The 26,726-nt window shown below is 37.0% G+C and overlaps 1 protein-coding gene across 1 annotated transcript in view; it reads right to left on the bottom strand.

Moving 5' to 3' along the window:
- Nucleotides 1-26,726, bottom strand: part of Ankrd31 (ankyrin repeat domain 31) — a 146,143-nt gene that overhangs the window by 48,308 nt on the left and 71,109 nt on the right. The window contains exons 12-19 of the mRNA XM_050153809.1: nt 21,798-21,940; nt 18,177-18,321; nt 17,870-17,922; nt 15,865-17,338; nt 15,166-15,336; nt 7,494-7,637; nt 6,561-6,703; nt 5,796-5,885 (exon numbers count right to left, since the gene is read on the bottom strand). Of these exons, the coding sequence (XP_050009766.1) occupies nt 5,796-5,885; nt 6,561-6,703; nt 7,494-7,637; nt 15,166-15,336; nt 15,865-17,338; nt 17,870-17,922; nt 18,177-18,321; nt 21,798-21,940 (2,363 nt within the window). The remainder of the gene's footprint in view (nt 1-5,795; nt 5,886-6,560; nt 6,704-7,493; nt 7,638-15,165; nt 15,337-15,864; nt 17,339-17,869; nt 17,923-18,176; nt 18,322-21,797; nt 21,941-26,726) is intronic.

Genomic DNA, 26,726 nt, shown 5'->3' on the forward strand with positions numbered 1-26,726 from the left:
TCTTCAGTTGTCTCTGATGCAGCTTATACGAAGATAATTGTTGTTCTGTTAACTGAATACCACTCTGTAATTGCAAAAAAAAATTGCAGCTGTTTTGTTGACATTCTGAATGCTTCTAAGTAAATACAATTTTTTTTATTAAAACAAAACAAGTCAAAAAGGTTGTGACTTTTGGAGAAATGGCATTTCTATTATGAATAAGGTTACTCAGAGTAACTCAAAGTTGAATGTTAGAGGGGCTAGAGATTTGGCTCAGTGATGAAAGGTACTTGCTACCAAACCTGATAACCTGAGTTTGATACGTGGAATCAACATGGTAGAAAAAGAGAATCTACTACCACAGGTTGTCCTTGGATATCTGCACATGCCATAAGTAACCTACAATTGCCCATACATAAATAAGTGAATATAATAAAAATTAAACTAAACTAAAACAAAAAGTCACATGTTAGTATGTATAATGTCTGTAGCTCTAGTTCCAGGTGATCTATTTGACTTCCACAGGCTCACACATGTGGTACACATATACACTCAGACACAAACACACGCACACACACACAATAAAATGAAAAAATTGAAAGAAGTTGGGTGTTATAGTTAAGTTTGAAATTGACAAAAATTAAGAACAGCTAACAATTTGATCTTAGTATGTGTCAAGCTGTCCAATAGCCAGGGATCCTACCTGCACAGAGAAGCAGTGACTCAGACCATGAAGAACACTGATGGCAAAAATACGGTCAGATTTGGGGAAAATGGAGGCAAACCATGTGACAATAGATCTTTACTTTTCTGCTTAGTAGATGCAAAGGAGACAGTTAGAAGCCACTGAGCCAGCAAAAAATCCTACTTAGGAAATAAAGCTTCTCCTAATCTGAGAATCTTGTTCTTTTATTTTGCTCATGTCTTTGAAGAATGTTTATTAATTTTCATAGTTTAACTCACCATAGCCAGTCATTAAGCTTATGTCTATTTAAGAAATATTTGCCTATCTGAAAAATCAAATTTTCTTTTGTTTTCTTTTAGGAGGTTGTCTTAATTAACTCTTTCATGTAGCTTATAACACATTTTAAATTAATTTTAGTACATAGTAAAAGATTAAAGGATTTTAAAAGTCTGCAACAGAAATCTAAAGATTTCAACTCTTTATCCAAACCTATGTATCAGTGTCAAAAGTCAACTGACCACATTTGTGGGTCTATTTCTACATGCTGTTTTCTGTTCAACTGATTTGTATACAAAACTCAGTGGTTCTTAGTTGGGACTGATATTGTCCCCAGGATGTATTCAGTAGGATATATTCAGCAGTGTTTGGAGACATTTTTGGTTATCACAAATGGAGGTTGTGGAGGCTATCAGCAATGAGTAGGTAGAAGTCAGTGATGCTGTTCAACAGCTATTCATGTACATGGTGGCATTCGATGACAAAGGAACATTCAGCTTTAAATGTCAGTAGTGCTGATATTTGAGATACCCTGACCTGAAGTACATTCCTCTATTATTACAGGTATAGAATAAGTATCTACATTCCATAGACAATGTTGAACCATCTAAGATTGCATTTTCAAAACTGTCTAAGCTATTTCAATCTTTTCATTTCCACATAAATTTCAAAATCAGCTTAACAATTTCTTTCTTTTATTGTTTTTATTGAGCTATATATTTTTTTTCTTCACTCCCCTCCCATTCTCCCCTCTTCTCTTCTACCTTCCCCCATGATCTCCATGCTCCCAATTTACTCAGGATATCTTGTTTTTTCTACTTCCATGTAGATTAGATCCATGTATGTCTCTCTTAGGGTCCTCTTTGTTGTCTAGGTTCTCTGGGATTGTGAATTTTAGGTGAGTTTTACTTTATGTCTAAAAGTCACTTATGAGTGAATACATATCATATCTCTGGGTCTGGGTTACCTCACTCAATATGTAGCTGATCAATTTCTATGAGAATCTTTGTTGAGATTTTGAATTTCATTGAATCTATGTGCTAATTTAGTTAGAACAAACATAAAGGCAATAATAAGTCTTTTAAGCCATGAACATGGTACATCTTTCCAAATAATCAGGCATTTTCTGTTTTCAGTCTATTAATTAGATAAATTACATTTATCTTCAAACACAGATTAATCTCACATTCCTGATATAATTCCATTTGGTCTAGATTATCTTATATAATCTAGAGTCAACATTCTATTTTAACAATTTTCCAAATATGTTTTATTAGCTTAAGTGTGTTTATTTAATTGTAGTCAATACAGCATTACTTTTTATAAGGGATGTTTCTTTATTAAAATGATGCTTTAATTTTTAGGCATGTTTGTTATAGTTTCAGAGAAGTTATTGATCATAGGGTTTGTAATTTTGTTTTCCTAATTTAATTTTTGGATAAATACAAAGTAATGCATTTCATTATGAAATTATCATGTGTATATATTATTGTACCTTGTACACACACACACACAAACACACACACCATGGATCTTCCTCTTTGTTTCTTCTCTCTAGCTATTTTCTTCTTCCTCCGTAATAGTCGCCCATACATATAATTAAATCTAGATTCTGCATAATAGAGATAATTCATTTTCCTAGATGTAGAGTTATAAGGATTATTTCAGTCTTTGTTTGTAAGCTTTGGTAGTTTGTGTCAAGGGAACAGCTTGTTTTATTTAAGTTGTTAAACTTAGTACAGTAAGATTTTAACAACAGTCCCTTACCAGCCTCTTAATGTCTGTCATGTTTAAAATCTGGCCAGAAAAAACTTCCAGAATTTTGTCAACTTTCTCAGAGAATAAACTTTCCTTTCGTTAATTTTATTGTTTGCTTTGTTTTTATTAATTCTATTGTCTTTACTTTGGTCTTTTTGTTATTTTTAGAGTTTAAGAGAAATCTGAAGTCACTCAAGTTGTTTTCTTTTTGCTAATGCAAAATTTGAAGTTGTGAAAAATTAAAGTTCTAGATTTCATTAGACTGGGTATATAACTTTATTTGTTGAGCATTCTCTATCATGCATGAAACTCTGAATTCATTACTCCACACATGAGATAAAGGCAGGGGAATCCAGAGTTCAAGGTCATCCTCAGCTATAAGCAAGTTAGAGGCCATTCTGGAATACATGAGACTCCTTAGTAGAAACTCTAATACTGGTGGAAAGTCTTCCAGCTACTGGGAATATACATGGTATATTTAACCATGCACTTTCTGACACTATTCTATACATCACAGACCTAAAGCAATAGGGTCCCAATCAGCTGCAGACTAAAATCTCTAATACCATAAATTAAAATAAAGGTTTTCTCTTTATAAGATGTTAAGTATTTGTTACAGCAATAGAAAGCTATCAGTGATTGGATCATTTACATTGGAAATTATAATTACCAAGTCTGGGTTTATCTGTTTATTTATTTCTGTGAGACAGAGTCTTAGCAAGGGAAACATCCCATAAGGGCGATGCAGAGGGGTACATAACTGAACGCCAGCACAGACTAGGGCTGCACTGACCATTCTCTTGCTGCTCCTGCAAGCACGCTCTCGCCCCCTCCCTCATCTTTACAAGACAGCTCCATGAAGGGATCAGAAACAACCATGCCTTGGTGCTTTTTCAATGATGTATTGTTAGGTTGTTACATATTTCTTCAAGTAGTAAATAATTTTCTTTATTATATGGATTTTACAATAGAATATTTCAATTTCTCATAACTATTTTGGCTATTCATATCTTTCATTTTACTTGAACACATTATTTCTACAGTGCAGTATTATTTTATTCCAAGCATTTAAAATTTCTTTTAAAGATATTTATAAAGTGAAAAAAATTCTTTTTCAAATCTATATAATTATCACATGTAGAATTTCATTCCTTTATAAATATGAATTTCCTTGAGTATAATCTTTCTTCTAGATTATTTTAACAATTCCTAACATTAAAAATTACTTTATTGTACATATATCAGAACTTTGCTGCATATTATTTTTTATGTGTACTAACTAGTATTTTGTTATATCTATGTACCCTATGCATGCATACCCTCAGAAGACATATAGGGCATCTGATCCCCTGAAACTGGAGTTACAGACAGTTGTGAACTGCCATGTGAGTAACTAGGTCCTTTGGAAGGTGCAGCCAGTGTCTTAATATGGAACCATATATGCAGTCGCATGCTTTACTATTTTAATGCAACAATAAAGGAAATTAATTCCCATAGCCGTTGCTTACTTCAAAAAAGTTTGTGTTCCATATTCATTGTCTAAAAATTTTAAAATAGGGCTGGAGAGATGCCTCAGCCATTAAAGACTAGACTCACAACCAAAAGGAACAAATTAAGATATATAACCATCTATAACTCCAGTTCTAGAAGATCTGATGCCTTCTTCTGGCTTCAGTGGGCATTGCATGTATATGATGCACAGATACACACGGAAGGCAAAACATTAAAACACATAAAACAAAGGAAATCTCAAAAGGGAGTGGTAACAAAGATTCCTGTGTTATTCTTGCCAGTTAGTTTATCTCAGTAAGTAAATGCAAGATCCACTGAGAGAACCTGTCTCAAAACCTAACACGGAGAGTGACTGAGCAAGAAACCTGTTGCTGACCTCTGGGTCCCATGTGCATGCACATGCATCTACACACACACACACACACACACACACACACACACACACACACACACACAAAATGTAGTTTCAGCTTCTGTGAGTATTAATTTTTGCTACATGCTAAAAAGTTATCTAAAGTAAAAATATTGTGTGCTGAGTCATCTAAATAGCTTCCCTAAGCAGAAACACTGCAGTTACATTCATACATTTTATTGTTGACTTTGTGTGGTGTCTTGTGAAGAATAGAACAGAAGACAATCCCACATAGATACCACCACATTACACCTGTCTTTTCCTTATGAAGCACAGGTATATTCTTAATACAGTGATGTGATAAACTACTATATATCAGGTTCAATAAGTTTTTTTAAAAATAAAACTCCAGCTGTCTAATACAAATACAAATTAAAGAATTAACTTTTTAAATGTGGCCTTTTAAAAGATAACAGTCTAAAAATGTTGAAATTTACTTATGTGGCTTATTTAACTGACCTTTCTTGTACAATAACCAACAAATTTCTCATTTTAATTATTCTTTCTGTTTGATTTCTTCCATTTTAAAACCACATATTATTTTTTGGTCAGGAAAATATTATGTATTTATGTGGCTGAAATTATCATTAAAAACAGAATACATTAATTTTTTAAATGTAAGCACTCAATAGAGAAAGTGAAGTTAATCAAATTATAGCATTAGATAAATCACCAAATCATAGAGAATGAGAAAAAAAGGGAAAAAAACCTTCAAAACAGCCAGAAATAACAAAACAAGAACCAAAATGTTAATAATAAAAACTTTTGTATCAATAGCTGGTTTAAATGTAAAAGGAATAAATTATCCAACAAAAGTTACCAAGTGGCAGAATAGAAAAAAAAAAACCCTCATTTTAATTTTAATCCTTTATATCATGAGCGACAAGGGAAGAGACGGCAAAAGTATTCCTGCAAACGGAAAGTAAAAGATAACAAGAGCAGCTATAATTACATTGGAAATAACAAACAAATAGTTCTTAAAAGCAACAGCGGCAAGAGATAAAAAAAGATAGAATAACAGCCTATCACAGCTGTAGATATAAAAGCAAAAACCGATCTCGCTGAACATAGCAGACAAGGAGGACTACTGAGACCCCATGAACAATGGCAATGGGTTTTTGATCCTACTGCACCTATTGGTTTTGTGGGAGCCTAGGCAGTTTGGATGCTCACCTTACTAGGCCTGGATGGAGGTGGGTGGTCCTTGGACTTCACACAGGGCAGAGAACCCTGATTGCTCTTTGGGCTGACGAGGGAGGGGGACTTGATTGGGGAAGGGGGAGGGAAAGGGGAGGCGGCGGTGGGGAAGAGACAGAAATCTTTAATAAATATATAAATTAAAAAAAGCAAAATCCATACCATATACACAAAGCAAATAATAGCAACTATACTGCAGTGTCCTGTGGAATGTCTACTACATTGCCTGGCAGAGGAAGATAAAGTAAGTGACAACAAACTTCCAAGCAGCAATCACTTCATGCCATCCCCTCACCCAGGTCAGAAAAGAACACCTTGGGTGGGTGTGAGGCTCATGCTGCCTCCCAGTATGTAGGACGTTGAGGTAGAAGCCTTCTAAGTTTGAAGCCAGTGTCAGTTATATGTTAAGATCTTGTCTCAAAAAACAAAATAATTATTATATGTATCAACACTAATATTAGACCCTTATGCAAATCACTTTAGACAACTAAAAATAAAGATTTATAGAATGTTATCTTCTGACCTACATGACATACATGCTAACAATGAAAAAATGAGTTATTAAAATATTTACTGATTTTCTAATCAACACACAACATTCTAACTTCATTCATAATTTTAGCAGGCTTTAAAACCATGTATTAGTATAAGCAATCACGTTAGTTCTGACTTTAAAATACCTTCATTTCTTCCACTTGTTTCCCTAAGCAAACAGAACCCTAATGTGACAAGTGCCATTACCTTTAAATGATTGCCCACAGCAGCGCCATGTAAAGGCGGCATTCCATCTACATTTTCACAGTTTACATTTGCACCAGCTTTTAATAGCTCAATAATTACATCATTAAATCCCTCACTAGATGCCTCATGAAGGGGTGTCCAACCTGGAAAAGATAAAAAGAAGAAATAATAAAGCTGTTCCATACCTACTGAGATTCATGTAATATGTGTTAAGGGGCACTTGTGTTAGTGGACTGAATGACTCTACCGAAATATATGTACATGTACTAAGTATTGAACAAGAAATAGTATTAACATTACTGCTTTAAGATATACAGGCTTCATTTTGGAAAAAAATATTATGCCATCATAAATGTTGTTGATAGAAGGCAAATGCTAATCAGTTCAACCTGCTTCAGCTCAGGTTTGACAGTATTTAGCTTTCATATCTCAGGTTTGCGTGGCTACATTTCTATTTAAAGGGCACCTGATTCTGTAAACCTTTCAATTCCCTTCTTTAATTATTTATACAAGACTATTTTATGTATAAGCAAAATGTTACAAAATCAACTCTTTAGAACAGGGTTAGAATAATAAATAAACAGGAAAGGGGTGATATAAAGGGAGCAGGGAGAAGAATGGGCAGAGAGCTGGGTCAGTGCATTTTCTCTGGAGTCAGGGCATGGGACTAAGGCTTCCAAGGAAAAGCCCGACTAACTCCCTTTACCCCCATTCTGTGCACCCTCTGAATGAATGTTCCCTGTTATAAAAACTGCTTCAAACAAGACAGTCATTTCAACAGTGACAAATCTTATTATTCACCAAATTAAAATATGGTATAAAAAGACAGTTCAAAGTTAGTCAATTACCAGCCAGCATCAAAATTGGGGGCAAAGGAAAAAATAGTATTTCAGTGAGTTAAAATTAAAAACGCAAACAGTTAAGAGGACCAACCTGTATTATCTTTTAGATTTACGTTTGCTCCAGATGCTATTAGAACCTTCACTAGGGACAGATCTCCTCCTTGGGAAGCCACATGCAGCAGGCTCTCTCCTTTGGCATTCCTCTTCCTGATTCCAGCTGTGTTCACTTCTGCAACTGTATCAAGCAAATCTGAGACTTATTTTATGCAAGATGCTCATTGTTATAAAAGACTTTAGAAAATATAGTTCTACTGTCTAATAATATCTCAACAGGATGTACCACACCAAACATGTGTAACATTGCTTAAAAAAAAAAAAGAAAGAAAGAGAAAGTGTTTATTTTAGGTCAAATTTCACGTAAGAGTCCATCACCATTGGGGGGTGTACAGGAACAGGAGTTTGAAAGAAATGGTTAATAATCTTGTAAACTGACTATATTTAAGTATTCAGAAGGCATATAATAGATAAAACTTCTGAAGTGCTAGAACACTTTAATGATAAAATTGATACTGCCTACTGGATACTATGTATCATTTTGCTAGTTGCCCCCTCCTCTAAGGTGCTTCTAAACTGGGAACCTATATGTTAACATTCAGAGTTAGTTCACAGTAGCTGAGTTATAAAGAAATAATTTATTTTTAAAACTGTATATTGATTTCTTGGGCATATATCAGAGGACTGGGAAAATTGTTTGCTGCTTTTGGTTTAATCCCAGTACGAGCAGAAATCATAGCGTTTTGCGCTCATTCTAGCAACTAGTCAGTCAATCACAGCTAGACACACTTGTTTCCGTTCTGCGCTCATCTCAGTTATCCTTTAACAACGGATACACCTTTTTCTTAAGATAACCAAGCTCTGATTTTATGGAAACTCTTTCAGGATGTGTATATTAGTGCACACCTGGTATCTCAACACTCAGTGGGAGGCCGAGGCATCAGAATCATGAGTTCTAAGTCAATTTGGGCCAAATAGTAAAACTCTTCTCAAAAAACCAAACCAAACACCTCTTCCTATAGCTGTTTCTCAATGTATGCGTCCCTACCACACATGGTACCAAGTAACAAGGTGGCCTTAGAGGTTCTCTACTTTTTTTATATAAAAAAATCACTACAAAATCATTTTCTAAAGAATCCCTTTAAAGTCATTTCTTTGCAGTGTAAATTACAGAGATTAAGTGGGAACTAAACCAAAGAACAGATCTGTTTTCCTCGTTTTCTCCCCATACTTGCTACACTGCAGTGATGGGTATTTTTTTTAAAACTATCAAAGAAAATACAGGAGAAAAGAACAGAGGATAGATTTGAACAGATTTGGGAAACAAAACTGAAAAGTCACTGATAAAGAATGAATTGCCTTAGCAGAGTGTGGCATGGCCTGCAAGGAGAATCATGGAAAAAGCCTTTCTGAATCCAGGCAATGAGCACCTGGAGTCATAAGTTACTCTGGAAGAAATATGTGTGAACACAGGAAAACTGACCAAAAGCTAATAATACAGAGTAAATTGGGACTCTGAATTGACTGGCAACCACACACTTTATCTTATACACCCACCCGAAATCCAGAAACCTAGAGGTTTATTTTCCACATTAAACACATCAGAGAAGAAGGAGACCGACATAAAAGCAAAACAGAGAGTTAGGGTAAGAAACAAAGAACATTCATTAGTGCCACTTAGTAAATTTGCCACAAAGACAGATGCTCCAGGTCAAACCTAGAGAGCAAACTCTAAAACCTCCTCTTACAGATTTCTATCTTCTCATCTTTGTGGTTTTGTGGAATTATCTCCCTTGAATAATTTCTTCCAACCAAAAGAACACTTAAACACTGTTAAAAGTATAATATTAACTTCCTTCATGAGGTCACCAAAGATTATAATGCTTGCTATCTTCCTACAGACTCATTCCCTTGCCTTCAGCTTTCACTTTCTGATGAAGAAGAATTTATATTGGAGAAATCCATTCAACAAGAAATTGAAGATAGCCCCCAGTCCACAGGAACTGATGCCTTCAGTACAACATGTTTAAGGAACTGTTTCCTCAATCACATGACCTTGGAAATCCTACTCTGAGCTGCAGGTGAGAGCCAGTCCCAACAGCACCTCTACTGAAGCCCTGTAAAAGTTACTGATAGGACCTGGCAAAGTGGTGTCAATTCCTGATCTATCACACTGGGAGACAAATGTGTGTTGCTTAAAAAAAAAACCCATTAAGTTTGTAATAGCATCTCACTTACTGGAGCAGACTCTCTGAGGCAGGACCAGGAAAGCTGTGCTTTAACAAGCCGTCTGATGCAAGTGAAAGTTAGAGAACTACCACAGTAAGCATGAGACTCCTCCTACTATTTGCCAAACACCAGCAATCAAACATGGAACTTTAAGGTAACAGACAAAAGATAATTCTCTCCATCAACCAAAGAATGGATAAAGAAATTGTGGCATATTTATTTACACAATGGAGTATTATTCAGCTGTTAAAAATAATGACATAATGAAATTTGTAGGCAAATGGACAGAACCAAAAAAAAAAAAAAATCATCCTGAGTGAGGTAAGCCAGATCCTGAAAGACAAAATGGTATGTTCTCACTTATAAGTGGACATTAGCTATAAAGTAAAGGATAATCATGCTACAACCCATAACAACAAAGAGGCTAAATAACAAGGAGGGCTCAAGTGGGGACACATGCATTTCCCTGGGAAGGGGAAATAGAACAGATTTTGTGGATGGGATGGGAACAGGATGGTCCAGGCAGGGGGAGGGAGGAATGGAGAGAGTACTGGAAGAGATGACTAGAACTGGGGGACACTTGCGGGGGTGATATAGAAACCAACACAGTAAAAGCTCCCTGGAATCTATGAGAGTGACCCTAGCTAAATCTAGTAATGGGGGATACAGGGCCAGAACTGGCCATCTTCTTTAACCAGACAAGGCTCACAGCAGTGAAACTGGGACATCAACCTAGCCACAAAATGTTCAACCCATATGTCCAGCCTGCAAGATGTCTTGGGGTAATGGTGGCACAGAACTTGTGGGAGTGGCCAACCAATGACCAGTCCAACTTGAGGCCCACATCATGAGAGGAAGACCATGTCTGACACTTCATGGATGGCCACGAACCAGAGATTGGGAAGCCTAGAGACCCAGGGGAGAACCAAATATGACTGCCAAAACAAACAAGAAAACAAAACACCCAACCAAATAAACATACACAAGCCAACAACACAAAAAACCTCCAAACTCAATGAAATGATTCCTAATGATATTCTGCTATACACATAGATTAGTGCCTAGCCCAGTTGTCAACAGAGAAGCACTGTCCAGCAACTGATGGCAAAAGATGCAATAACCCACAGCCAAACACTAGGTGAAGAGGCAGAAGAAGGATTCTAGGAACCAGAGGAGTCAAGGACACCATGAGAACATGACTCACAGCCTCAACTAAGCAGGGCTCATAGAGACTGAAGCAACAATCATGGACCCTGTATGGATCTGACTGAGGTCCTCTATATATGCATTATGGTTGTATAGCTTGGTGTTTGTATGGGACTCTGAACAGTGAAGTGGGGGATATCTGATGCTTTTGCTTGTTCGTGGAATCCTTATCATCCTACTGGGTCACCTTTTCCAGTTAGCTTTTGTGTCTAGTCTTAATGTAATTTGTTATGCCATGTTTGGTTTAAACCCATGGGAGACCTGTTTGTTTTTGAAGGGAAATGGAGGAGTGGATCTGAGGGACTGTAAGGAGTAGAGGTAGGGGAAACTGCAGTCAGGATACAACTTAGGTAAAAAATAAAATTGAAAAAAAAAGATTATTCTCTATAAAATAGGTTCTTGAGTTACAGGGATTATAATATTTTCAAAGCTATTTTCATGTATGCTAGCCTGGAACTTGCTGTGTAGACCTGACTGGTGTAACATGAGGGCCTACCCTGCTGAAAAAGGTACTGAGCCATGTGGCTAACATATACTAGAATAATGGGCTAATATAAGTTATAAGAGTTAATACAAAGCCTGAGCTAATGGGTCAATCAGTTTATAACTTATGGAAAATCTGTGTGATTTCTTTGGGGCCAAATGGCTGTGGGACTTGGTGGAAGGACAGAAACCACAACAAGCAGGACCTCATGTTACAAATAGCGCCAACATGTGGACAACTATATCCACATAAAATCTGAGACAGCTTGCTTGGGTCTGCTCTGCTTGCTAAAGGTAAGCACTCTCATTTAAGAGAGGCTTACTGACTGAGCTTTAGATGCAAAACCCTGCAGCTCTTTTAAAAGGTCCTGCCACAAAACACCTAAATGGTGTTGATGAAAAGCTGGCTGCTTGCTTTTCGATTTTCAGCTGTAGCAGGAAAAAAGTCATGCCGTTTTAAAATGCGGGCTTTCTGGGCAGTCTTGCCAGGGCAGTCTTTGACTCTTTCAGGCAGGTGGTCCAACTATGGAACATTTGAGTGTGGTTTGCTACAGCTTGCTTGCTCGCAGGACCTTGAAATGCCACAGAGTTGTGGCAATAAACATGGCTCCAGCGGTACCTGTGCCATGAGGCTGAAATCTCAGAAAGCTAAGAAATGGCTAGATCCAGCCGTCAAAGCCATGGCTTTATCCTACCCATATTGCTTAACAAATTAAAGACTCATATGGTCAGAAAAAGAGAGATACAGTAAAGAGAGATTCAAAAGTGAATAAAACCTATAAATGGTATACAGTGTGTTAAAAATATACGCAGGCAAAAAGTTAAGGTCCTTAAAATAAAAAAGAAAGAAAGAGTAGTTGGGTATGGTGGTACACAACTTTAATCCCAACACTTGGGAGACGGAGGCAGGCAGACCTCTGTGAATTCAAGGTGTGAGGGTACACACCTTTAATCCCAGCAGGTAGATCTCTGTGAGTTCAAGGACAGCCTGGTCTATAGAGGGAGTACCAGGACAGCCAAAGTTAAACAAAGAACCTGTCTCAAAAACCCAGAAGTTAAAAGTAAAAATAAAAAAATAGAGTTTAAAATAAAGCCGCATATAGATGGAAAACACACAGAGAATCTTGATACTGTATGTTATTATGCTCTCTTTGAATTGTTTGAATGCTGAGGAAGGAGCAACAGCTACTAAAAGATATTTGCTTATAAATGCTGCTGAATTAATCCAAGATAGGTATTTTGAAAATAACTTGACTTCAAAATTGAAGTCAAAAGGTATGTTACTTTGGAGAAGAGATTTTGCTTTTGTTTCCACAGGAAATGAGAGGCTGTGGATTCATTCTGAGTTAAGAAAAATCAGGTTTGATCAAGGAAGACCACCTGAGAAATCTCCAGTAGGAACAGATGGCCTAGATGTCTGAGTTCTACATCCAGAACAGATTCAAGACTGCTGCCAGAGATGATGTAGCCTCACAGGATACTCCAGTCATTACTTGAGGATAATTATAAATTTTCTTTAGGTCCCCATAAGATTATCAGTGGCCCCAACCAGCAGGAAGTAGCCTGGAAAACTACGCCCACATTCCCCCAAAAGAGTAAACTATGGATATTTTCCTTTGTTTAAAAAAAAAAAAAAGATGGGCAGGGCTGGAGAGATGGCTCAGTGGTTAAGAGCATTGCCTGCTCTTCCAAAGGTCCTGAGTTCAATTCCCAGCAACCACATGGTGGCTCACAACCACCTGTAAAGAGGTCTGGCGCCCTCTTCTGGCCTTCAGGCATACAGACAGAATATTGTATACATAATAAACAAACAAATAAATAAATAAATAAATTTTTTTTTTTTAAAAAAGATGGGCAAGTGGTACTGGAGAATTGTCTATATTCTGTCAATTATAAATAAATGCTGATTGGCCAGTAGCCAGACAGGGAGTATAGGCAAGACAACCAGACAGGAAGTAGAGGTGGGTCAAGGAGAAGAGGAGAATTCTGGGAAGGAGGAAGCCCATTCCTCTGCAGTCCTGCCCAGACACGGAAGAAGGAAGATGTGACCTGCCCTGCTGAAAAAGTTACCAAGCCATTTGACTAACATATACTAAAATGGGCTAATATAAGTTATAAGAGCCAATACAAAGCCTGAGCTTATGGAGACTCTCTGTGTGATTTATCTGGGGCCAAACGGCTGTGGGGCCTGGTGGGAGGACAGAACCTCCAACAAGCAGGCCCTCATGTTACAGACTGGCCTGGAACTCAGAGAGATCTGCTTGTCTCTGCCTCCTGAGTTCTGGGGTTAAAGGCATGTGCGTTCAGTCTTAGCTATTCCATTACATTTTCAACATCTAAAACTCTGTATTGTTGTGATAATTCCTTCTCTTTTTCTATTTAAAAATGAAATATTCTTGAATTCTGCTTCACTGGTGTATGTTTGATCTGTGTAGTTTAATTTGATGTTTCATATTGGAGCACTTCATAAATAGCTGGTGATCTTTGTCTATATTTAAGTGAGGGAAATTAAAATACAGATTGGAAAGCTGTGGCTGGTAAGAGTGCAGTAGAAGAGAAGGCATGGTTAAATTCACTGCTGGACAGTTGGGAGATAAGCTAGTATTAGGGAATCTCCTGAGGTCAATATTGAGAATTCTCAATCCCCTGTCCAAGTTGTTTATAATTTAGGGGAAGGACATACATATGCAAAATTATACTTAATATGATTAAGTTGATTAAGTGCTACTAAGGAAGTATATCAGTTTCTTGGGTCAGCTATAACATATTATAAGCCAGTTGCATTTCAGCAACATAAATTTATTCTGTTATCTGAAATCTAGACTCAAGGTACCAGCAAGGACATAACTGGAAGCACTAGGGTACAAGTCTTCCTTGCCTCTTCTAGATTCTGGTGGCTGTTGACATTCTTTGGCCTTCCCAACTTGAGGTTACACAAACTCCTTTACTCGATCTATGTCTCAAATTTCCCTCTTTCTCTTATAAAAAAGTGTTTGATTAAATTTAGGGTTCATCTAGATAATTCAGAATGGTTCCATCCCAAAGACCTTAATTTGATTATTTGTATAAGTATTCCTTTTCTAAAGAAGATAATAATACTCAGTCATTTGCCATAGAGGTGTTATTCACTAGTTACAGAGCCTCATTATGGAAGGCTCATCACTCAATATGTAGAAATGTAGAAAATATGCCCACAAAAAATATGCCAAAATTTATACAAGAGAGGGAAAATAAAAGAAGGCTCACACAGAAAATGCCTTGTCCAGCACCTTTTCTACCTCATAACAACATATAAACTGACTTTTCAGTACTTAATACTTAACCTGAGGTGGTCCAGGTTGTTGTTCATCAAAGCATTAGCTCTAAGAACCACTAGAGAAGAGGTAGTTTGTCAGACAAATATACAGTTGATTAATGTGACAAAAATAGTGTCCATACTTCTTTAACAATCCTTAAAGGGCTAAATAGATGTGTCTTAAAAATCTGAGATATTACACAATCCTAATCCTCACACTGAATATTCTTTTAGTCTTTGCTGTTCATCTCCTCTAATGTCACAAACTAAAAGCCATAGTCAGCAATATGACCAAAACGTATCTGGAGACTACTGGCTTTCCTCAAGTGGAACTTTAACAACAAATATAATTGAAATAATTTCACATCTAAATGAATGTTCTCCAGCATAAAAAACAAACAACTACCCACCAATTTAATTAAACATAGGAATTCTTTGAAGTAAAGTAGATAATGAGGTTTAATTATAAAACTTTGATATAAACATTTATACAAACCTTGGCTGCAGGGAGCTTTCAAGGAACCTTTTCTTTCTCTGAAATTCTGGTCTCTTCCATGGTCTTGGGTATCACAAGGCAATGTAGTTGCTGAACCCACATTTTCCTTTTCCTCCCTGCAATTTCTTACAGTTCTTTCAGCTCTACTGGTATTCGTAGTTAACTCCTCATCTGAAACACAACCATTTAGATTATTAGTCTTGTAGTTCAGCTTACTTACCTTATGACAGGAAAATAAAACTGCTGTTCTTCCAGAGTTTCTGTTTCAAGAAGAACTCCTTGTGAAAATTAGAATGTTTTCACAGAGTAGACTAAGTGTGCTGGTTGTAGTGATAATGGAGACACAATGAACACCAATTTTCTGCCATGAAAATGATATTAGAGTTTGAATACTAAATTAGTGTCATATTAAAAAGAGATAAAAAATTTGTAGAGATTAAGTTTCACTGGTATTAGTTTAGTAACGATCTTTGATAACAATTTGACTTTCCAAGTAAGTGCTAGTCATCTGGCTAGCCCTGATGACAGAGCATACACCTCAAAATCAGTCAAGCACAAATACCTTACTGAGCCTATGCACTTCCCAAATCACAACCTGTATGGTGGCCTCATCAGCTGGGTCACAGGGTAAATGGAGTTCAGCTGTAAATTTCTACAGGAGAGGTTAAAAGGAATGTACAAATTGAGAAATACTAATACCTGATTTGTGAGCAATTTCCTTCTCTTCTCCTTGATCAAGGTGTATAGAGTTGCTCAATTCTTTATTCACATTGTCAGTGGAATGAAAATCTGTATCATTCACGAGCTCATTCTCTGGAAGGTCTTGACTCCTTTCTTCAGCTTTAGTTACTTCTATTACTTGAGAATGAGTGTGTAAAGGACTATGTGAAGAACATGGGTTTTGGCCTTCTATGGTATAATTCCTCTCAGTGTCTTGCTTCTTTTCCACATTATATGTATTAACTTGATTAACTAACAGAGTTGGCTCACTGTGGGAATTATTCTGGAATACTTTTAATAGCTCCACTTGACCAGTCAACTGTGAAACTTGCTGTTTTGAAGGTGATCTTGTACAAGACGTAGAATTGTGCTCAGAAATTGCATGTGAGTGATCAAAAGAAATCCCATATGTACACTGTTTATGATTTGGAATAGGTTGTTTATAAATTAATGTATCATTCAAATCACAATAATTAACAGATTTCTCCTGGGAATATGTAGTTTGGCTACCTGCTTTTAGCTCATTTTCTTGTGAAAAATAGTTTTCAGAAGATAAAAACCATCGAGAGTTCATTTTTTCTACATCTGTTGTGGTTTCTTCATTATGACAGACAGCCATGCACTCTTCCTGAGATGCCGAAGACTTGACAGAGTTGTGGCAATCACTATCACTGTCAGCAAAGCGTCCTTTTATGAAGGAGAGGAAAGAATCTTCCCATTCATTAAGGTTCTTGCCTTTTTCATCTGAGCTATGGTTTTCAGGGGGCTTACATGGGCTACTGCATTGCTCTTGGTTAGTGTGAGGTTGTTGATCTGCAGTTACATGTGGTAATTTTATTTCTTTATATAATGAAAGTTCAGAAAAGGAAACAGCTCTAGTTTGATCAATGGACTCTAAGAATTGCATTTCTTGACTATCTGATAAATCCAGATTGCTGGTATTTGGCTTTTTGGAATTTAAACAAGCCTCATTATTGTTATCTGCATCATTTTTCAAGCTTGGTAGAGCTGGGGTAGAAAGTTGACAAGACTCTTTTGGAAGGTCATCGAGGGTTAGAGCGGTATGCTGCTGCTGAGTGACTAATTTATCCATTCCCCTGGAAGAGGAAATAGCTGTTCCCTGACTTAAACTGCAGTCTCTGTCATCTGCTTGAGTCTTTTTATGTTGTGTATTTTTTCCTTTTTTACTTTTAGACACATTAGCTCTGCTGTCTTTCACACTGCGGACTCTGCTCCTTCTATGTCCTGTAAAGTCTATTTGGTTAATAGTTGATTGCCTAGGCTTGGAATTTCCAAATTCTATGGTATTTTTCTGGCAATGTTCATATACATATTCTTTATTTACAAGTAAAATGTTTCTTTCTTTATTGATTTCTACATGTTCTGGTTCCTGTCTATTAGAATTTTCACTACAAATAAACTCAGTGTGATTATTAGAACCTAATTTTGGTTTCTATAAAAAAAAAACAACAAAAAACATGATTAGTTTCAATTTCAGATGTACATCTATAGACTCTGAGATACAGGGAGCATTACAGGAGTATTTTCAAGACTAGAATTAAGCTAGTTTCTTCCTTTCCTCTCTAGAAGAATTATGAGTAAGGCCATGACTCAAATAGAAGATGAATCATAATCACTTAATGTAAACTTTATTGGACTGACAAGGGTAATTTTTACTCTTGTATTACTCTTAAATCAGAAAACTTTTGACATGGTTGAAAAACCCCAGACTCCATAAAGAACAAAAGGAAGGAAACTCTTACAGTACATTACTATGGTGTGCTACACTTAACTAATTGCTTCTCAGACTAACAGGCTAGAACCTTTTGGTATCTCATGCAATTACTTCAAAATGTCTTAAACCAAAGGTGAAGTTACTAGCCTGACGAATGCTTCACAGATCTTTCTTTCCCTCAGCTAATCTATAAAAACAAGCAGCAGGTGCAAACCTGAAAAAACAGTTTATTACTAAAGACATATCTACCTTGTACTGGAATATATCGTCTACATATGCTGGATCAGTGCTCTTCCTTTGAGCTGCACACAAAAGGAGAAAATGAAAGTAAACATCTTCCAGTTGTTAAGACCTACAAGTCTTTTGATTTGAGAGGCCTCTTCTCATGTACAATTGCAACAAGCAGTGAGTTTTATTAAAAGGATGAAACAAAGGTATCGTTGAATGTACTTTCTCAAAACTTGTGTGGGAAACTAATTCAATTTCTACAATTCTAAATTCAGTTTTTATAACTCTACAAACATGATCAAAGTAAAAGAGAGTGGCTCAATCTTACCTGACAAGTGATGGTTTTTATGTTTAGGAATATATTTCCTAAGGAGATTCTCCATAAAGGAATCCTTGGCCTCATCTAAAGCACATGTTCCATGGTCACTTTTAAGTAATGGGTCAGCTCCGTTCAGAAGAAGTAACTCTGCCACCTAGATAAAGATTGTTCACATAAAGGAGCCCAGACAGAGGGTGTATTATTTCAACAACACAGAGTCAGGGGTTACCTATAAAATCTTTGCCCAGTAAGAGCAATTAGTAATTGCCCCAAGTTATAATTAGTTTAAAAAGAAAATCCTTCCTCTTATAAAAGAACAAAACAAGCAAACAAACAAAACAAGAAAAAGGGAGAGAAGAGAAGGAAGGGAAAAGAGAAAGAAACAACAGTGTGCTGTTTAGGAAACGTCCTTCATCTTCTTCCCCGCGCCCACAGCTTTGGTCTAATCAGTAGAGACAGCAACTAAATGGGTTCGTGGGCTTGGAAGACTTGGGGGTCAATAGGAAGTACCAGCTAAAGTAAATTGCCTTTTAAAGTTCATTGAGCAAATACTGTCGTAGTTAAGCTAATGCTCCTCAGGACTCAGTATTACCCTTTAGCCAAGAGCAATGATTTTAAAGGAAATAAAGAAATGACAAATATAACGCCATCTTGTCCTGACTTCATTTTGTGTGCTTAGACAATTCTCAGCTCTCTATCCCCCACCCTCAATGGTCACATTGGCCTTGGCCACACATTTGAGTTTTCCATGTCCTTGACCATGGTCCAGATGTACTAACCAAAATAACTAGCAAGTTATGTTTAAAATAATTACCATTCTCTGGAGGAATGAATGCTTCAAGGTTACTCTGCCCCTCATTTAACTTTGATGTAAACTACAGTCTTTGTGGGTTTTGCCTTTTAAAACTGCATCCCTGAGCTTGGGCACCAAGAGACTTGAGAGGCACAAACTTGCTCTTGGTCTGACCATCAATAAAAAGGACCTAATATTTTAATGAGCTTAATCAGCATGATTGTCAATAACATCTGATGTGAATCACGTCAGTTTAAACAATAAAGTTGTATAAAATTTACAGTGAAAGTGTAAGACTTAAAGTTACAACAGAGGAGACATTCTCCTAGAAAAAGAGGTAGTGTGTGCAGGACAAAAACAGATCCTTTAAAAATTACTAAGAATCAGCAATGTGGTGCTTTACAATGGGGATTTAATGTTAGACACAAAAACAAAGCAACAATAGGTAAAATTAAGATTACACATATGGCAGTCAGAGGAAGAAGTCAAAGAATAAGTATTTCCATACAGTTCAGCAAAGAAAGCACAGAGCACACTGCATTCTTTCAGGAAGAGTGCTCTGACATGGAACAGACTGTGCTGCTCAGCTATTGAGATTTGGTGTCCAATAACAAGATAAATAACATGAGAAGATGGAGGAAGAAAAAGGTGACTGGGTTAGACAGGGAAGTCAGGTGACCTTGTGGAATCTGGGTTAGGACAAGGACTGAATACACTACTTTGACAAGATTTGTTGTGGATAAGAGATAGTCTGCCTTACTAAATGTCTACGTGCAGCAATTCCCTCCCCCCGCCAGGGTCCTGAACCCAGAACCTCACAAAAGCTAACAATGTTCTATCACTGAGCTATACTTTTATTCCAGATAGAAACTTTGAAGGGTGGCAAATTAAGCAAACTTTCCCTGAGTGTTCTTTCTACTTTCAATCTACATTTGGATTATCTATTCAGTAACTGCTGCTACAAAAGAAAAAAAAAAAAACTCAAAATTTGCCTTAAGAGCCTGGAATTTGAGAATGGCCTAGGTAGATGGTTCTGTCCAATAGTTTCTCATGTAGTCAGGCTGTTGGCTGGACACATAGTCATATTATACTTAGACTAGGGCTGGAAGATATTTTTCTAAAATGGTTATCGGCAGAAACAATAATCACTGCCACATGGGCTACTCTAATAGCTACTTGGGTGTCTATATGATAAACAGTTACCCCTCTCTAGTTAATGACTCAAGAGAAAGAACTGAACGTTCCAGTATCTCTTAACATAACCTTAGAAACCACATGCTGCCACATCTTATTTGCTAGAAGCAAGCCATCACAATGTCATCCTTTATTCCTTGGGGGGAGGAATCAGGCTCTATGCTTTGAGAAGGGAGTATTAAGGAATTTGTAGACTGACTTTAAAACTTTAAGTATTTTCTGTATTCTGTCATTCTATTTTGAGCATTGATAGAAGCTTTACATGTAATAGCGAAATCTACAATCCTGGTGATCTTGGAGCGGAATATTAATCAAGAATAAAGAGATATCAATTATTTAACATCATATAACAGAGAAGAATGTTAAAAGCATTATGCTGTTTTAAAAGGTAAACACAGCAGGAAATATTCTGATATTTCTGATATTCTGAAAAAGATAGAATTACAATAGAAATCAGATAATCTGCATGAAGGGCTGGGTTGGGAGAAAGGAGATTGATTGACGGCAATCTTTGAAACAATGGTGAAAGACTGGGACTGTCTTAGAGTCATTCTTCTAACATTAAACTATGTCCCGTGTGGAATTCTCTTTACCCAGGTTTTCACAAATGGTGTCCACATTCACCATCATTATCAAATACATTATCGAAATAAGCAAAACTGTCTAAATTCTCCTTAAGCACTCTTCCACACCATAAATAAGTCTGCCCATAACTCCCAGAAGCCTCTTTAGTCTCTCTCTGCTAGGTATTTGTTCTAAACATATGAAGAAAAGATCGTACCAGGGTCAGTTGATTTAGCTCATTTGTACCTCAGGAGCTTTTAACCCATAACTTCTCATCCCTAAAATCAACAGTAAAATATCTTCAGGGAGTGGCGGTATAGCTCAGTGATAACGTGCTTTACTTCCATGGGCACCCAGATTAGATGTAAGGCACTTCAGAAAGGAGGAAGGGGAAAGAAGGGGGAAGGGGTGGAGAAAGAGGGCAGGGAGGGCAAATAGGAGGAGCAGGAAAAGGAGCAACATCTTCAGCAAAGCTTCAATTCACTAAAATAGTGCCTGTAGTTTCTGAGATAAATCATGGACACTGGATTCATTACCTTCCTTAATATTTTCTGGCACTAGAATGGAATTATAACCATGAGGGCAGCTGTGGCTAACTCTGGCATTCTCCTACCCTGTTCTGAATGTTCTACTGCAGTCCATGAGGTTGCTGGTTTCCTACTGGACTGAACATCACTATTTATAGAAGGAAACATTCTTTGAAAGTGTGAATCACTGTATAAAAAGAGCTTTAAAGGAGTACACACTGAAAACCATACTATGCAAAAAAATGTTCTGTATGACTATATACAAATAGTATGTTAAATGGCAAGTTCCTGTAATCTCAGCTACTCAGGAGGCTGAGGCAGGAAGAGCCCTTGAACCCAGGAGCTCAAGGCCAGCCTGGATAATAGTATTAAGTAAACAAATAAAAAAATGTCACCAAAAAAGTATACAATGGCATCCATCATATTGGGACTAATGGTAAGTATCAGAAGGTGAATTCTATTACAAATTCTGAGTGTTCATTAGCAAATGAACTGAAAGTGAAGCTTGCTTTCCTGCTGTGTGTTTATTCTATAACCAGAAGCAGCGAGTACCTGGTAATGTCCATTCATCACAGCATCGTGCAGGGGAGTAATCTGGTACTTTCCCTTGACATTCACTTCTGCTCCACCCTCTAATAGCGCACTTACTGTCTGATAGTATCCTCCTACACTAGCTTCATGAAGTGCTGTCCAACCTATTATACAAAAAGACATTTTTATTTGACATCTTAATAATGGCTCATGCGTAAATCTTTTTAAAAAATCAAAACAATTCTAGGAGCTAGAGAGATGCCTAGGCCGTCAATAGCATATACAAATGTTGCAGAGGACTTGTGTTTGGTTCCCAGCACTCATACTGGGTAGCTCACAACTATCTGTAACTCCAGGTCTAGGGGGTGTGACACCCCATCTGGTCTCTACAGGCACTTACATTTACATTCACATACCCTCAACACAGAACACACACACACATACATACATACATACATACATACATACATACATACACACATGTAATTAAAACTAATACATATTTTAAAACACTCTAATTTTATATAGTTTCCTTAAAAGTATTCTGATTACATGAGCACACATAACATCTCCATCAAACTATTTTGTATTATTTAGTGAATTCAAGGAGGGCTGGGAATGTATCTTAGTTTATACTGTGTGCCTAGCATGCACAAGGACCTGGGTTTAAGAACAGGTTCTACCAAAAGTCAGTCACAGTTCTGCATGCCTGTAAGCCTTGCACATGGAAGGTGAGGACAGGAGAATATAAAGTCCAAAGTCATCCTCTGCTACACAGCAAGTTTGAGGCCAAACTAAGCTACCTTGTCTTTTTTTGAAAAAAAAAGGAAAAAGAAAAAAGAAAATCAAATTTTTAACCCTCAGCCCTGCTATAGCAAAAATATAAAAGACCATAAATATTTTTATTTTTAATTATATATGTATGTACATATGTCTTTTTGTGAGAAAGTACATACAAATGCAGTGCCCATGGAGGTCAAAGTACTGCATATCCCTGGACCTAGAATTACGGCAGAGGTGAGCTGCCTGATGTGGGTGCTAGGAACCGAACTTGAGTCCTGTGCAAGAGCGTTATGAACTCAGCACTGGTGAGTCACCACGCCAACCCAAGAAAGCAAGTGTTCTACAGTATTTGTAAAACCCTTCCAGGTCAGCTTTCAAGGGGAGAGAATGCTGGTTACAGGCTGATTCTGCAGGGAAGCAGGAAGCTTTATTTCTAATTCAAGGGATAGCCATTAAAGCACCTCAGCCAGCAGACCACATACACAGGAGTTAACAGACTTATTTCCCTTTTACTTACACAAACAATGTTTATATTTGCAGCAATTCAACCAACAAACCATATACCATGTCTTTATATAAATATCATCTTCTTCATTAGTCAGAGGTAACAGTACACTGTTAACAATTACTAAATTCAATACATATGATAGGTTTAATTAAGTTCAAAAACTCATGTAAAATCATATTTAACTTACACTTTAGGCCTCAATCTAACTAAGCATTGACATTTTTAGGCTAGAAAATTCATTTTTGTTCTGAGCATCATAGAATATTTAACAGCTTTCTCAATCTCCTGGACTGAAGAGACACTCTTATTTCAGAAATACCATTAAAAATGTTTACAAGGGCTAGAGAAAAGGCTTGGACATTAAAGGCTAGGCTTACAACTAAAAATGTTTGTAAATATTCTCTAGTGTTCCCTTGGGAGGAAAGTCAGCTCAACTGAGGAACCATTAACACAAACTCAAAGCAATTCCAATAAAATTGGAAACAAGACAAGGCTGTGCACTTTCTCCATACCTATTCAATATAGTGCCGGAAGTCTGAGCTAGTGCAGTAAGACAGCTGAAGGAGATCAAGGGCACACAAACTGGAAAGGAGTCAAAGTATTTTTACTTGCAGATGATGTGGTAGTATACATAAGTTAGCCTAAAAATCCCACCAAGGGACTCCTACAGCAGATAAAAACTTTCAGTGAAGTAGCCGAATACAAAATTACCTCACAAATATCAGTAGGCCTCCTGCACACAAATGACAATTAGACTGGGAAAGAAACCAGGGAAACAATACCCTTCATGATAGCCTCAAATAATATAAAATATCTTGGAGTAACTCTAACCAAATGAAAGCTTTACATGATTAGAAACTTCAAGTTTTTGAAGAAAGAAATTAAGGAAGGTATCAGAAGATAGATCTCCCATGCTCAAAGATCTGTAGGATTAACATAGTAAAAATGACCATCCTATCAAAAGCAATCTACAGATTCACTGCAATCCCCTTCAAAATTCCAACACAATTCTTCACAGATCTTGAAAGGACGATCTTTGGTTTTATATGAAAACACACACACACACACACACACAAAAGCTAAAATAGTCCCGAATAATAATTTCTGGAGGCATTATTTTCCCAGTTTAAAACAGCATGATATTGGCCAAAAACAAATAAAAGTAAAGCAAAAACAAACAAACAAACAAAAACAAAACAGAAACCAGACATATTTATCAACAGAATCAAATTAAAAACACAGAAACAAATCCACACACCTATAGACACCTGATTTTTTTCTATAAAGAAGTCAGAGATATACACTGGAAAAATGACAGCATCTTCAGCATCTTCAACAAATGGTGCTAGTCAGACTGCATGGCTACGTGTAGAAAAATCCAAATAGATCCACTTATCACCCTGCACAAAACTCAACTCCAAATTGATCAAAGACATCAATATAAGACCAGACAAACTGAATCTGGTAGAAGAGAAAGTAGGGAATAACCTTGAGATTATTAGCAAGGAAAAGACTTTCAGAACAGAATAGTGTTACACCACCACTAAGATCAACAATTAACACATGGGACCTCATGAAACTGAAAAGATTCTGCATTGCAAAGGACACCATCATTAGACAAAATGGCAGCCTACAAATTAGAAAAAGATTTTTTTTACCAACTACATGGCTGGTAAATAGCTAATATCCAAAATATATAAAGTCAAGAAACTAGATATCAAGAAAACAAATAACCCAATATAAATGAGGTATAGATCTAAACAATGAATTCCTATTGTAGAATATTAGTTTAAGATGTATTACATTTGTTTATGCTGTAGAATATTTGTTGAATGATGCAAAGATGTGTTGCATTCTTTTATGTTGCATTTGTTTGACTCTGAAGCAATGTTATTTTGCCTGCCTAAAACATCTGATTGGTTTAACAAAGAGCTGAATGGTTAATAGCTAGAGGAGAGGGATAGGCGGTGCTGCCAAGTAGAGAGAATAAACAGAAGGAGAAAAGGAGAAGAAGAGGAGCTAGAAAATGAGGAGAGGAAGACATCAGGGTCCAGCCACCCAGCAACAGGGCCAGTCACAGAAATACAGTATAGAGAAAGATAAAAGTCCAGAGGCAAAAGGTAGATAGGATAATTAAAGTTAAGAAGAGCTGGCTAGAAACAAACCAAGCTAAGGCTGGGCATTCATAAGTAAGAATAAGTCTTTGTGTATTTATTTTGGAGTTGGGTGGTGGGTTCCCCAAAGAGTAAAGGTAAAAAAAGTCAACTTCAAATTCCCATATCGCTAATAAGCACTTAAAGAAAGGTTCAACATCTTTAGCTATCAGGGAAATGCAAATCAAAAAACTACTTTGAGATTTCATCTTATACCTGTCAGAGTGGGTAAGATCAAAAAAAAAAAAAAAAACAAGTGATAGTTCATGCTGGCAAGGATGCGGAGTAAGAGGAACACTGTGCATTGCTGGTGGGAGTGCAAACTTGAACAGCAAAGCTGTTCAATCTATCTGAAGATCCAGATATCCCACTCTTGGCCATATACCAACAGAGACACTTGCTTGACCATGTTCATTACTCCTCTAGTCTTACTAGGCAGAAATTGGAAATAACCTAGATGTTCCTCAACAGAGGAATGAATAAAGAAAATGCAGCAGGGAATCCTGGAGTCGGCCTGGATTAGCTGCCCTGAGAGGTATGTGCTATAAGTTTTTGGAGTCCATGGCTCCTGGGGCACTGTATGCCTTTCGGTTCCTGAGAAACCCAGGCATTCCCTCAGGCAGTGAAGCATTCCTGCCACTCTGCTTCTCTGTGTTCCTAGAAATCAATGAGCATACAGAAGATTGGCCGGATAATTGGTCTTAGACATTAATCTTGTGTGCCCTGTATAGCCTGAAAACATCACTGTATCCTGGCAACTACCATTATATTGATCCTGGCCCTCACCATTATATTGTTTCTGAAAGGGACTAAAAAGTTTGATTGCTTGCAATTAACTTGTCATACCCTCAGTCTTGCTGTGACCCCTTGAGCCTGGTCAAGATTTATTTCTCACCAGTCTTATCAGGTAACCTTGGCCTGGTAAGTAAGCACTGGTGCTTAAAGCTGTACATTTACACAATGGAGTATTATTCAGCTCTTAAAAAGGTAACATCATTAAATTTGCTGGTAATTAGACAGAGCCAGAAAAAAAATCATCCTGAGTGAGGTATCTCAGACCCAGAAAGACAAATTTGGTATGAATTTGGTTATAGGTGGGTATTAGCTCGTAAGTCAATGATAACAAAGCTACAATCTGTAGAACCACAGAAGGTAGATATAGAGTAAGGGGCCAGAAGGAACAGAAAAATCTAGTAAAGAAAGGGAAATAGAATAATTACAGATGGAATACAAAAATTAAGTGCAGAATGGGGAGAGGCGATTGAGAGAAGAAATAATGGGAGAAGTTGTTACAAGGAGAGCGGGTGGCCCTTTATTCATCCTGTCCAGCTAGCTTGCACCCAAAATAACCTGAAATAATCACACAGAAATTGTATTAATTAAATCATTGCCTGGCCCATTATCTCTAGCCTCTTATTGGCTAACTCTCACATCTTTTTTTATTAATTTATTTATTTATTAAAGATTTCTGTCTCTTCCCCGCTGCCGCCTCCCATTTCCCTCCCC

Source organism: Alexandromys fortis, unplaced genomic scaffold, assembly GCF_014885135.2.
Source record: "Alexandromys fortis isolate MF-2015 unplaced genomic scaffold, M_Fortis_MF-2015_v1.1 scaffold_79, whole genome shotgun sequence".
Classification (NCBI taxonomy): Eukaryota; Metazoa; Chordata; class Mammalia; order Rodentia; family Cricetidae; genus Alexandromys; species Alexandromys fortis.